This window comes from Grus americana, chromosome 3 (genome assembly GCF_028858705.1).
Source record: "Grus americana isolate bGruAme1 chromosome 3, bGruAme1.mat, whole genome shotgun sequence".
NCBI lineage: Eukaryota > Metazoa > Chordata > Aves > Gruiformes > Gruidae > Grus > Grus americana.
This window is the reverse complement of record NC_072854.1, coordinates 83204515-83218339: the sequence shown is the minus strand read 5'-3', so window position 1 is coordinate 83218339 and position 13825 is coordinate 83204515. Positions and strand designations below refer to the sequence as shown.

Genomic DNA, 13825 nt, shown 5'->3' with positions numbered 1-13825 from the left:
CTGGTATGTCTGTTTTGAGAATGAACCAAACTTGAAGTGTCTTGTTTTTGCTCTTGTTTGCTTGTGGTTTTGAATATCAGGGAGTTGTTGGATGGTTAGCAAATGTTCACCACCTTTTATAAGCTATGCTTTTGGCTGCCTGCCTTGCATTGGTAAAACAAGGCATCAAAGCGTCTCAAGTTTTCTGTTGGTGCTCTGCTTGAATTGCAGATACCTGTTCTCTTAAAGGCTTGTGTGTTGCTGCTGTGTAACCCATTTTGGCAAGTGTCAGCTAGGTATTTGTTTCTAGCCAGTTTAAAGTTTTGAATGATATCAAAAGGACAGAAAAGGAAGAATGCTGATTTCAGTGACACATTAGTTTGAGGCTTTATGTGCATAGGATTCCCTTAGTTTTATTGTTTAAAAAATTCTTAAAACAGAAGGCAATGAAATTTGGTGTCTGATACTAACAACATAAACTTACTTTCTGTAATAAACCTGGCAATTGATGTTATAATTGCCAAAGCCTATTAAGGAGTGTCTTAGTGTCAGTAACCTGTCCGTGCTCTTCATTATGCATGTTGTCCTCTGACAGAAGCCTGAGCTTAAATTTAAAGTTAACCCCAAAGTAAATGTGACTAAAGTAATTGTTGATATAATCACATTAATGTTAAAATCATTGAAGAGGTCACAAGCATGTTCTCCAGAGCATAAATGTTAAGTACAAGCAGTGAGGCTGGGACAAGTAATTTGCTAAATGTTGCATTTATTGGCCTGTGGTGACTCATATTCCCATATACGTTATGCTAGAGAATGGATAAAAGGGCTACAAGTTTTGAACTGGAGGCCAGAAATAACTGGATTGTACAATGGCTGATAGAAATTACACTTTTTTCAAAGTGTTAATTTTAAAAATTTAAATTAAAAAATGCAGCTTCATTATTTAAAAGGACTTGCAGCCATGCCATACCTGGTCAACCTCTGTCTCTTATCTGAAATGGAAAACTAGGGAAGGTAAATTAACAACTACATGTAGGTATACATTCTCTACTCATCTTTATATGATCTGTAAAATGGCTTCTCCTAAGTTTATTTTTCTTATGAGATTGGCAATCACTCCTTTAGTGCAGTAAGATACTTATATAACCTGGTAGACAGGACTGCTTTTATTGAAGATAACACAGTGAGCTACAGGAAATTAAGGCTTGCAGGTGGCTCTTATGTGCCATGCCTTAGGTATGTTATCACTTTGTTTTACTCAGGCACTCAAGTCTGACTATGCAGCTGTGTGAACAGCACCCAGCAGCATGTTCATTTTGGACTGATATAACTATTTACTAATGAGCAATCTGAGGGAATTTATTGATATCTACTTCACAAGAAATAGAAGTGGCTTAAGTAGTTCCTTTATTGCTAGTATTATAAAATTAACATTTAAAACCTCCCTTTAAAAAAAATATCTAGTAAAGGTAGTTTTTATGAAATAGATAATCATTCTTCTAGAGGGTGAAATGGAATTTAAGAATGAAATTTCCACCCCCTCCACCAGCTAGCCTTGTGAAGCCCTGAGGCATTGTGTATTCCAAAACTGTAAGTGTCCCATTAAGACTGTACACAGCAGTGGTGAACTGAGATTCTGCTAGGTTTCTTTCTGCTGTCTTATGGCTTAGTTCATGTGTGATGTTTTAGGTTTTGGGGTTTTTCCCTAGTTAAGGTGACATCTCTGAAGTCTAAATAGAGGTGAAGGCACTCTACCTCAGTGCAGGTGTTTTCTGTAGCATCTGCTTCCATATTACCAGGCACCACAGCAGTTAAAGATGTGTCACTTCAAACAAAAGAAAAATTCTGCAGTAGAGTAGTTCCTACTTAAAGCAAACTGGCTGGCATGCTTTATTGGAGTAAGATGAAATGCTACGCTGCGTAGGGTGTAGTATCATCGTACCACAATCTGCAACAGAAAGAAGGTGACAAGCAAGCTGAAACTTTAGAGTGGGAGTGGATTTGTGTTTAAAAACAAAACAAACCCCCAAAAAACACCTCTGCAGAATGTTTGCTATATTACAGCATCAGTGGGGCAAGTTGTTCACTGAGTTGTTCTTTGAAAAACAATGCGCTTGAAGTGTTCAAATCCCTTGTCAGGAAATAAATACAAAAGGGAAGGAGGTTGTCTCTGCATATGCAGCTCTTTTTTGGAAGCTTCTTAATTATTTCTCAGTTGTTCTTGTATTGTTCTTTGTCTCTAGCTTCAAGATGGGATGAATAATGAGGTTATATCTGAAACTGTTTCCAAAGATGTGTTTGTGCTCTCAGTCCATTTCAGAACTTAATTGCAGAAAAAGAAATAGGTACAACTGAGAACTAGCTAGCAACTGAGTAGTAGTTGTTGGAATGGAATGAGTCCTAAAAGAAGTGCTTCCATCACAGTATCTCTTTACAGTTTTTTCTGCACTGTAGAATGAGGGCATCTTAATTCCTTACCAATTATATATTAAAGTCTTGCATTAGGAGGACATGCTTGATGTCTTTTTACATTAGCATAGAATCATTTTGGTTGGAAAAGACTTTTACGATCATCAAGTCCAACTGTTAACCTACTGCTGCCAATTCCATCAACAAAATAGTACTTTATCTTGCCAGTGATGTTGAGAATTCAGAATATATGTTAAATCTATGTAACAGTGCAAGCAATGCAGGAAACTTGGAGGCTGAAGTTTCAGATGGAAGGACACTAAAACATGATGAACATTTTTACATGTTCCAGTAAAGTTTGGTACAATTGCAAAACTGTTAGCTGCTTAACCTGCTCAGTTACAATAAACTGAATGCTAGCTGTATAGCAAAATTGCTTTTCTGTGAGGCTGTGGATGAAATGTGTTGTTCCCAAGCACTTAAAGGGGCGCGGATTATTAGGAGCTTGCCCTAGGAAACCTACAGTGTTTCTCTCCTCCCTTAAGGAGGTCTTTCATGTAATGTTCATGCTAGTCACAATTTTAAGTTTAAAGTTGATTATTTTTTTATTTAATTGTCACCTGAGAATACTAAAATAATGAATTTAGTCTTTTTCTTCTTTCTCTTTTCTCATCCCCATCTTTTTTCTCCCCACAATAAATTAATTGTGGATGAGCGCTCACCTAGAGACCTTTGTAGTTGAATGTTTGAGGCTTTTCTTGGTTACTAGGCTTTGCATTCCCATCGATAGCAAATGCATTTTTGGCTTTTTTGCCATATCTAGAGAACGAGTTTTAACATTTAGACTAGCTTGCAAGTGGAGCACCCTGATTTGAGGATGCTTCAGTAAATGTGGGTTTGGACAGTACATCTCTGTATATGCCTGATGTGCCAGTGGATATAACTTCTGAGCATTTTAGGGCTTTGGTAGAAACTAGACTCAGTTAAAATATACTCAATGGCACCAAACACAAATATTATTAAAAAAATTATATAGTTTAAGAAATTGGGAGTTAACTATAAGGAAGACTGGTAAGGAGCCCTGTTACCATTGAACGGCTGAATAATTAGCACTTGTTCAAGAACTGAAATGGTAGCAAAAAATGCTGAGACATTGCAGAAATAAACATCGTCTCTGCAATCATTGGTGTCTCTCCTCTAGGAAAGAGCAGAGAAAGTATTCAACCAGTCAGATGAAACCATACATTAGGATTTAAAGCATGATTATGGAGCTCTCCTATCTTGTTTAAGTAAATAAGAATATTTCAGGAGGAATAACTTTTTTCCTTTTTGAAATTGAATACACTCTAAAGATGTGCAGGGAAGTGTGATAACTAGAAACTTGAAGTTTTAAAATGAAAAATTAATAAACCCTTTGACAGTTTATCTTGCAACAAGGCACATGGGATGTTGGGACTTTATGAATGCATACTCTCTATAGCAATCATTTTCCTTGAGTTGTGACAGAATCTTTTTGCCCTTTGTGCAGAGCTCACAAAGACAAGGCTGGTGTATGTGTTTTTCTGGTGGGTTTTTTGGTTTTTCGGGTTTTTTTGTTTTTTTCCCCAAAGTATGTACTAGGGGTAACTGTCCTGCTATTTCTGGCCATTATGGAGCGAATTGGGAGATTCCTTCTCCCTGTTGTTATTTTAGTCCTTTCTTCGTGACTAATGATAGCTCAAAACAGAGGTACTTTAAAGTACTGGGCGGGGAGAATGCATTGCCTGTTCTGATCCTCTGTTAGGCCTGGAGGGGGTTAAAGGGGTAGGAAATAAGTAGTAACTCTTAAATTGCTGTAGTGGATTGTACGGATCAGATACAATACTATTCCTTTCCAGTTTTATTAAGTACATCTTCCCCGATGCTTCAAGTAATAAAGATTGGTCATCTGTTAGGACAAAATAGGACAGGTTTAAAATGCATTTACATCAGCACCTGACTGCACAATTCAGTTTCTCATACTATCCATCACTTGTACCTAGAGCTGCAAGTGCTTCAAGTATTATGTATGCAGATAGTGATCCCTAAAAATTCATACTGTCTCTAGAGGGAAAAGTTTAAACTTGCATACCTAGTCCATTTTACATTTTAAAACAGAATTAATTTTGTTATGTTCACTTACCTTATATGCACCAATTATTTTCTCTGTAATAGGATTTTGATTGTGCATAATCATAAGCTAAAAGTGAAAACTAGACCTTTAAATCTCAAAAAAAAAAAAAACCCTCAAGGACTCTTCATAGACTTCAAATAGCTATCATAAAATGAGTTTTTTAAAAACAAAGAAATTGCATATTAACCATGATGTGTTTTTCTCTTTTTAAAAACAGGTGAACCAAGAGTGATATTTCCAGGATATATTTGTTTTTTCTTCCAAATAGAAGATAAATGTGTTAAGCTGGCAAAGTAATTCTGGTAAGAATTTTGCTGTTACTTCTACAGCGAGTGTCACTATACGTATAAGAATTCAAAATCTTGCCACTAAGAGAAGCTTTTTTGTACCATTAGCTCTAACAAACTTGCTCTTTCTTACAAGGTCTTATTTTTTACCTAATAATTGCATGTAGATGTTTCTTGATCAAGCAGCATTAATCCACCTGTTATATTTAACTGTTATATTGAAAACTATTTGGCACTATCTCTGTGCATGTTCTATGCTTGGACATGATGAAAATATTTGACTTGCAAAGATTTTACTTCAGTTGTTTATACAGAAATGAAAGGAGTTAAATATGCTGTAGTATTCATTAAGTTAGTTTTATGTGGATTAAATGTTCTTGTTTCTATAGCTGCCATCAGTGATTCTGGTTTTGTTTTGCCTTCCTCATGATCCTCTTGAGAGTTTTCTACAGCTGAGTCTTGCATTTCTTGTCTCATTCATTTTAATGTTTGTTTTAAACTTTTCAACATGTATTAGTGCTGACCAAGGAAAGAATGCTGTGGCATAAGAGAAAGCAAAAAAAGTGTTTTGATAAGATAGAGTGAATAGATGAAGTGTATGAGTGCCTTGTGTGCATTATCTAAAGTAAAATTAATAGGTTTGGGAATCAGTACCAATGCTTTTGGTATTTTTCTCCTGAACATGTACAGTTTAATTGTATCTTGAACTAAGTACATTATAGTAGTGACTGTCATCCACTCACCCACTTTCTTTCCACTTGAAGGAAATCATCGTGAGAACTGGTAAATCTAAAGCATTGTATTTACGAAATTCCCATATTTATCTGAACTAATTTTTTTCTTTTTTCCCCTTGAAACAATCTGCATACTGTTGGGATACATAACATGGTGGAAGATAATGTGTTCAAATAAACTATTACAGGACATGTTTTCTGTGCAATGCTGCGTAAGAGCTACCTGTTTTCCCCTTATGTTTCAGGTCAAATAGCTTTTAGAATCAGATGAATATTGAAGCTCACATCTAGGTTACAAAGAAAAGCTGAAACAAAGTCATTAACTTTCACTTATGCAGTGGGAGGAAATGTTGTGTGTCACAGGCTTTTACCTGATAGGCCTATAAAATTAGTGTTTGGGGTTATGGGCTGCTAGCTAAAGTTGCTCTGAAACAAATGGAATTCTCTAAGCTCATCCTTCTTATTCCCTTCAAGCCTACATTGGTATATTGATTCCTCAGTCCTACAGACATGCCACCCCTTGTAAGGGGCACAGAACAGGGAAGAAATGCTCCTCTCTTCCCTCAGTCTCTTTTCCATAAGGAATGTATTTCCTGATGGATTTAATTTCTGTACTTTACTTACAGCTCAGACATGAGCAGTGCCAGTAACTCACTGGCACGGGAATTCTTGACGGATGTCAACAGACTGTGCAATGCAGTGGTCCAGAGGGCAGAGGCCAAGGAAGATGAAGAGGAAGAAACTCATATGGCAGCGCTGGGACAATACTTGGTTCAAGGCCGTGGATTTATTTTGCTTACCACGCTGAACTCAACTATTGATCAAGTAATAATTTTTCTTACCTGGTTATAGTTTTTGTAGTGAGCTTTGACTGTGTTGAAGGGATTTGTCTGGCTCATGTTCTTCTTGGTGCTGTTTTCCTTGCCTTTTTATGATAGAGCGTATGAGTTAATTATGAAGACTAGAAGTTCAAAAGGGTAATGTTGCAGTTGCATTCTGTTCTTCAGCAAGAAAAGAAAAAATAGCTAATCATGTACCTGTTTGCCAACTGATACTTATGGTTACTAAACTTTTGACTAGTTAAGGCATGTGTGAAGTTGGAGTGCAGCAGCTGGGTGGAAAGAGGCAATAGGTTAGAATTTTCAGGAGAAATGAGTCTGTTTACTGAACCTGCAGTACAAACTGACAGCTGTTAACTAGAGAAGGTTCTCCTGGTTTAAGGCAATAAAATAAAATTAAATATACACCTTTTCATTTTGCTATGGGCTATGAGGTAACTTTTGCTCTGGGTTAAGTAACTTGTTCTTGAACATAATAGAAAGCAAATATTTTGTAACTCAAAAGAGAACGCGTTTTAGAAGAGGTAATCAGTTTATGCTATTTTTATATAAAAAAAAAAATCTAGCATGCATCCCTGTAGCTGCAAATGTCTATTTCCTTCTCTTCTTTCTCTTCGCCTTTCTCTTTAATGCTATTGGATATATTGGATATGTACTAAGCAACAGGTAAGATGAGATGTGCATTAAGTCTGTGCTTTGAAACTGCAGATCCCAGTGTTTAAAAATAATGAATCAAGTGAACACTGGTTGAGTTTACTTCAACCCTTGTCTTAAATGCTGTCAGCTGTTAATGTTGGTCAAATTCTTCTTAGAGGTTTGCATTTCCTTCATGAGGTGACTTATGCTAAGACTCCTGTCAGATCTGCTGGCTTGGTTCTGGATTCCAGTAGGTGCACTGGCTAAACAGTAAACGCACAAGACTGCAATTATATATAATTACTAAGAAGAATCCTTACCAATTCTATAGCTGTGGGTTTTTTAGGTGTCCCCTGAGTTCTGCATAGTTGTTGTTAATAGAGGCTTCAGAACTAGAACTGCTGGAAAAACAGCTGGCTTTCATTTAAAAAGAAAACAGAGGATTCCATGTGCCTCCCCCAATAAAAGCCCACTTCTGAAGTAGAAGGGGGAAAAAGGCTTGTCACACTCTTCGTGAAACATCAGCAATTACTTCCAGAGGAAAAATGTGTAAGATGGGAGAAGGAGGAACTTGACTAATGAGAAGTCAAATTCTGAAACTCTACCACTGAAATGTGAGAAGTTAATATTTTATTTTTTTCAAGTCTTGTTGTATTTTGAATGCTGTATTGCTCATTCCTAATTAATTTGTCTTGCTGAAAATACCTTTAGTAGCAGAAGAAAATTTGGAGAATGACTTTGAAAGAGCTTACTTTTCAGGTTGAATTGTATTGTATCAATAATGTTAGATTTTTTTAAAGTTTCATTTAAATTGATAATGTCATCAGGCAAATATTTGCTATTTTTTATATAGATAGATCTATAACTATATATATTTATGTATATAACTATAACTATTTAGGTTGCTCATCTTCATATGTTTTAATTTCATTGCTACCTTGAATTTTTGGAGAAGGGTGTTGCTTCAGCTGCATATCCCTGAATGACGATAACAGCCAAAATACTCAAGTCAGCTTTTTGTGTTTGAAAAAATAAAGGAGAATTTTTGATCTTTAGGATTGAAACAGTTCTGCTGGTGCTGCGTAGCCCCCAGTAACGGAAGTGTGATTACATTCTGTGCCTTCTAGTGCTCCTCTCTGCACTGAAATTCTTAGTGTTGAAGTCTTAGAATCCCAGTAGGAGTGAGGTGTTTTAGTGGTTATTCTGATTTTTTGAATTAGGGGTAACCTTCTGTCTTTCCTTCCGTAAAACTTCATCTTTCAGTTCTGAGTCAATAACATTACTTGATAAATGTAATCTTTTTCATTTGCTCAAAGATGTCATTTTTGAGAAAGTAGAAAGTTTCCCATAAAGTTCTTTGAAGTTACGGTTTTTTGCAACTTCTGTAGTTGCAAACTTGGGCTTCATGTCGGCTTTCTTTAAATAAGCTATTTGCTTTTGACTTTCCTGGTTTTGTTCTTTGGTTGAGGAAGTCCTTCAACAAGAAGGATTAGGAAAGCTTTGTATTGAAACAGTTGCAGAGGTGTAATAAATATCTTAGATGCTTTCTGATTGGCTCTAGTTAGTGATTATAGCACTCTTTGCACGTAGGTCATTTTTTCAGTGCATACAACAGCAGAAAGGCATAGGGAATCGAATGATTAATAGCTTTGTAAAATAAAAAAGGTTAATCTGTTTTTAAAAAATACAAAAACTTTTGTTGCTGTCTTGTTTCTAATGTAGGAGCTGACATGTCGCGAAGAACTTCTGACCCTCCTCCTGTCACTTCTGCCATTGGTGTGGAAAATCCCTGTCCAAGAAGAAAAAGCAATAGGTATGTTGTATCACTTACGGTATTAAGGACCTAGAAGAAATGATTTGTGTATTACTACTGAGCCTAGGACTCTAGACTAAAGAGTAGTAGTTCATTGTAATACATATCTTCTTAACATAGAATGAAGATATGCATTCTGCAAAGAATTTAAAATCAAATACCAGTGTTCTGTCAGCATACAAGGAAGATAAAGATTATACAGAGAAGGTAAAGGCTTGGTCAGTGTGAAAGGCAATGTTCATGATACGGTGTAGCTGAACTTGGTGGTGAGATTTTTTTCTTTTCAGGTGATTTTTTGGGGAAAAGAGATTTGAGAGAGTATTGATATTTTTGCTAATGTGAAGTGTTTCATGATGAGTAGGAGGGGAAAACATACTGATTCTTTCTAAAAACAATAAAAAAGTGATACATGCTGACACTAGATTGGCCAGAGACAGAATAAGGCAGACTTTTTCTTCTGAAATTGAAAAATGGTAAGTAAAGAATAAGTTTAAAGCCAAACAATGGACAGCAGAGTATGAAAGTAGCACAATGTTATCAGGGAGACAGGCCCTGGAAGTAAAATAATACTGGATGATTATGAACAGAACCAGGCCGTGTTCCTTAGGAAATGTGATGTTCTGTGTCAGAAACTGATGTGCTAATTGAGGAATGAAATCACAAGGTTTCAACTGCTAAAGAGTGGGTTTGAAGTGAATTAAAGAAGTGAAAGGCATGATACAAAATAAACTGTGCAAAAACTGAACCAGGAAATGACAGTGATTTTTTTATTTTTCTTTCTTTTGGGCTCTTGCATTTGTCTGATGCATTCTTTTCCCTAGTAGAGGATAAAACAGAGGATGAAACAAATTAAGCTACTTGTCTGCTCCTAAAGATTCTCACCTGAAGTTCCCCCAGTGTTTTCTTGCTGTTTTAAACTTCTGCAAATCAAAGTCTTTTGTTAATGCTTGTAGACTTGGAGTCTTTAAAGTGCCAGTTTTATAGCGCTTCTATGTAATTAACTTTCCTGCTTGCTTAGTTGCATCTTTCTTTTATGTTTCTGTAAGCATGATCAAATTAAAGAAACATTTTGGTTATCTTAGGAGAGCTTAGTGACTTTTCCAGAGTTTATTTAAAATGCTGTTGTGTAAACAGGTTTTAAGTTGTTCTGGTTTTGCACTCTGCATAATGTACAGTTTTTGCTTTTACAAATGTCTGTCTCATAGTACTGATGCAATAAACATGATGTATACATTGTGCACCAAGAACTTCTTTTTTCTTGGACTGAAATAGTGTATCATAATCGAGCTATATCAGGAAGGTTTTTTCTTTCTGGGCAGGAAATACCCTTTGATAAAGTGCTCCTGGTTAATTACCTGCCTCCAAAGCAGATGATGTTTCTTCCTTAAGCATCACAACTCTGACTTTATGAAACAGCAAGGCAGTCATGCTTGCACATGGAAGCATCTTTTCTTTCAGTTTGATTAATGATCAAATTAATGTGTGGGCTTTTGGGGTTTTGTGGGGCTGGGGGGGCTGGTATCATTAACTGTCACATTTTTCTAAATATAAACTTACCAAATGGTGGATACTTACAGTTCTTTTATGCTAGGTATTTTACTGCCCAAAGCATCCAGTTACAGTTCTGCCGCTAAAAATGACAATGGATTTTATTCAAGAACATTCAGACTTTTCTCTGCCTGCTTTTCAACAGTTTGTGATCTGATTTTTACCAATACAAATGAACTGGAAATACAAGTAATTTATTCTTAAAAATCTTCTTGCCTACTGAATCAGATTTAAATTTTATATTCACTATTTTATACTGCATACTTGAAAGGTTTTTTTGTCCTGGCTTGGCTTTTGGGAGAATATTCAACCCTTTAAATATTATTTCTTTCCATCTCCCTCTTGTCCCTGACTATTTTAAAATCCACTACTTTCATTTCTGCTTTTTGGGTTTGGAATATTTAATGCTGAAATAAAGACTGAGGTCTGCATACTTGAAGATCTGCACTGTTTCTAAGTAGAGGAATTATTTTTTTCTATTACCACTAGTACTCTTAACAATTTCTTCCTCATGCATTCTAAGAGGGCTGTGAGTTTAAGGCACCCAGTTCCTTATAGCAACTGAGTTGCAAAAAGTGATGATAGGTCATACAAGGTAAAAAAGACCTTTTTTTCTTCCCCTTAGTTTTTCCTTCCCTCGTGGGATAGGGTCGTTTGGCAAGGCTTATAGTGAGACTTCAGATATACCAAAAGATATTCATAAAGTAAATATTGCTTCAGTAACTGCTTAAAACTGCTTCCATAGCTAAATAATAGGGAAGATCTCAGAGTTGGTATCCTGCTGATGAATATTTTACTTCTACTGTATTAGTATGTCTAACTTATCCAAATTTAAATTGAATATACTAGAGACTTGTGGCTATATTGTTCCTTTATATCTTATCTGTAACATGCCAAAAGATTTTTCAGACTAAGCTTTCTTCCCTTTGCTTCCCAAAAAGTCCTTTCATCTACCTTGAGAGTATCTTTTCTTAAGAGAATGGAATAGCTGTGCCTACAAACAAGTTGTAGGAAACTGTCTAGCACATTTTTGTCTAACCCTAATTAGAAAATGAAGTAATTTGTCTAGACTTGGAAAATAGCCAGTATGGTTCCTAAATATGAATTGTTGCTGACTTTTTTACACTGAAAGCATCAGACATATGTATATGCAAAGCCATGACCTATTAACATATGAATTTATTTAATGTTTTTTAAGCTAGAAGTATTAAACTATAAAGTTAGGGAAAATGTTTTACATATTACAACTTTCCTGAGTGTTCCTTTAATGTTCCTTTGTTGTCTTTGTGTTTCAACAGATTTTATTATACCCTTTACAGTAGACATATGTCTGACCAAAGAGAATAATTCAAGTTCCATGAAATCTACTCAGGAAAAACTAAGCTTAGATGGAAGCACTCGTTCATCTCTTCAGACTTCTGTAAAACTAAATCCTCGATCTCGAAAAAGTGGACGTCTGCGCAGAACCACCCATCGTTACTCCGTGCGAGATGCAAGAAGATCTCAGCTGTCCACTTCAGATTCAGAAGGCAATTCTGATGACAAGACTACTGTAATAACGAAACACAGACGCTCCCAGTTACTGCAGCCTTTTTTAACATATCCAGCTAGGGATAGCTACCTTGTAGGTAGAAGTGATGGCCTACCTGCAGAAACGGTACCAAATTCTCATCCTGATGCCCCTAATCTAGAAAGTTCTAGCCAAGTTATTCCAGCACATGAGCTCAGCCCTGAGATTTTGACTGACCCATCTGCAGGAATTGCTGAGAACAACATGGATAACTCTCCTTTCGACTTATGCCACATCTTATTGTCACTCTTAGAGAAGGTGTGCAAATTTGATATTACTTTGAATCACAGTTCTGCTCTTTCAGCTAGTGTGGTGCCCACATTGACGGAGTTCTTATCAGGATTTGGAGATTGTTGCAATGTAAGTAGTAACACAGAAAACGAAATAGTTTCTGCAGGGTGGACAGAAGAACCTGTGGCTCTGATCCAAAGGATGCTTTTTCGAACAGTGCTGCGTTTGATGTCTTTAGATATTAGCAATACAGAAACAATGCCTGACAATTTACGGAGAAATTTAACAGACTTACTTAAAGCAGCATTAAAAATCAGAACTTGCTTGGAAAACCAACCTGATCCTTTTGCTCCAGGGTACAAGAAAACACTACAGCAGCCGGTTCAGGATGACTTCATATTTTCTAGATACCGTCACAGAGCCTTGCTTCTACCTGAGGTTATAGAAGGGGTCTTGCAGATTTTGATCTGCTGCCTACAAAGTGCAGCCTCCAATCCATTCTACTTTAGTCAAGCTATAGATCTGGTTCATGAGTTCATACAGCATCAGGGGTTTAAGCTGTTTGAAGTAACTGTGCTTCAAATGGAATGGCTGTGTATGAAGAATGAGGGAGTAACTGGAGAAGCCTCAGAGCATCTGAAAGGCCTTATCAACAGCATCATGAAAATAATTAGCACTGTCAAAAAAGTGAAATCAGAGCAGCTCCATCAATCCATGTGTACAAGAAAGCGGCACAGACGATGTGAGTACTCTCACTTCATGCATCACCACAGAGATCTCTCTGGGCTCTCTGTATCTGCTTTTAAAAACCAAGCTTCAAAAAACCCCTTTGAAACTTCTGATGGAGAAGTTCATTATCCTGACAGATGCTGTTGCATTGCTGTTTGTGCACACCAGTGTTTGCACTTGTTGCAACAAGTTTCTCTGAGCAGTACTTGTGTTCAAATTCTCTCGGGTGTGCATAACGTAGGAATATGTTGTTGTATGGATCCAAAGTCTGTGATCGTCCCATTGCTTCATGCTTCCAAGTTACCAATATTAAAGAACTTTCAACAGCACATATTGAACATCCTTAACAAGTTTATCTTGGATCAGCTGGGTGGAGCAGAAGTTTCTCCAAAAATTATTCAGGCATCATGCAATATATGTACTGTTGACTGTGATCAACTCGCTCAGCTGGAAGATGCCTTGCAGGGCAACTCTAGTGATGCTGCTCTTGCATCTAGTTCCTCTTGCAGAGTTCAAGGAATTCTGCCTAGCAGTGGATCTGAAGATATGTTGCTGAGATGGGATGCATTGGAGGCTTATCACGACGTTGTTTTTGAAGAAGACAAACTACGCGGCATGCAGATTGCAAACCATATTTGCCACTTAATTCAAAAGGGAAATGCAGTGGTCCAATGGAAGCTATATAACTGTATTTATAATCCCGTGCTTCAGAGAGGGGTTGAGCTAGCTTGCCATGCTCAACAACTCAGACTAACTACAGCTGATAAACACACATGCAGTTACCATAGCCAGTGTTTGCCTTCTGAAGTACTTCAGATTTATTTGCAGACACTCCCTGTGTTGCTTAAATCCAGGTTGGTTGATTTTCTGTTATTAATGTAAAACATGGTAATTACGT

The 13825-nt window shown here is 36.7% G+C and overlaps 1 protein-coding gene across 4 annotated transcripts in view; it reads left to right on the top strand.

Moving 5' to 3' along the window:
• Positions 1–13825, top strand: part of LYST (lysosomal trafficking regulator) — an 87046-nt gene that overhangs the window by 12314 nt on the left and 60907 nt on the right. For all 4 annotated transcript variants that reach the window (XM_054819656.1, XM_054819654.1, XM_054819655.1 and 1 more), the window contains exons 2-5: positions 4758–4842; positions 6188–6386; positions 8759–8849; positions 11696–13781. In XM_054819656.1, the coding sequence (XP_054675631.1) occupies positions 6195–6386; positions 8759–8849; positions 11696–13781 (2369 nt within the window). In that variant the 5' untranslated portion in view covers positions 4758–4842; positions 6188–6194. The remainder of the gene's footprint in view (positions 1–4757; positions 4843–6187; positions 6387–8758; positions 8850–11695; positions 13782–13825) is intronic.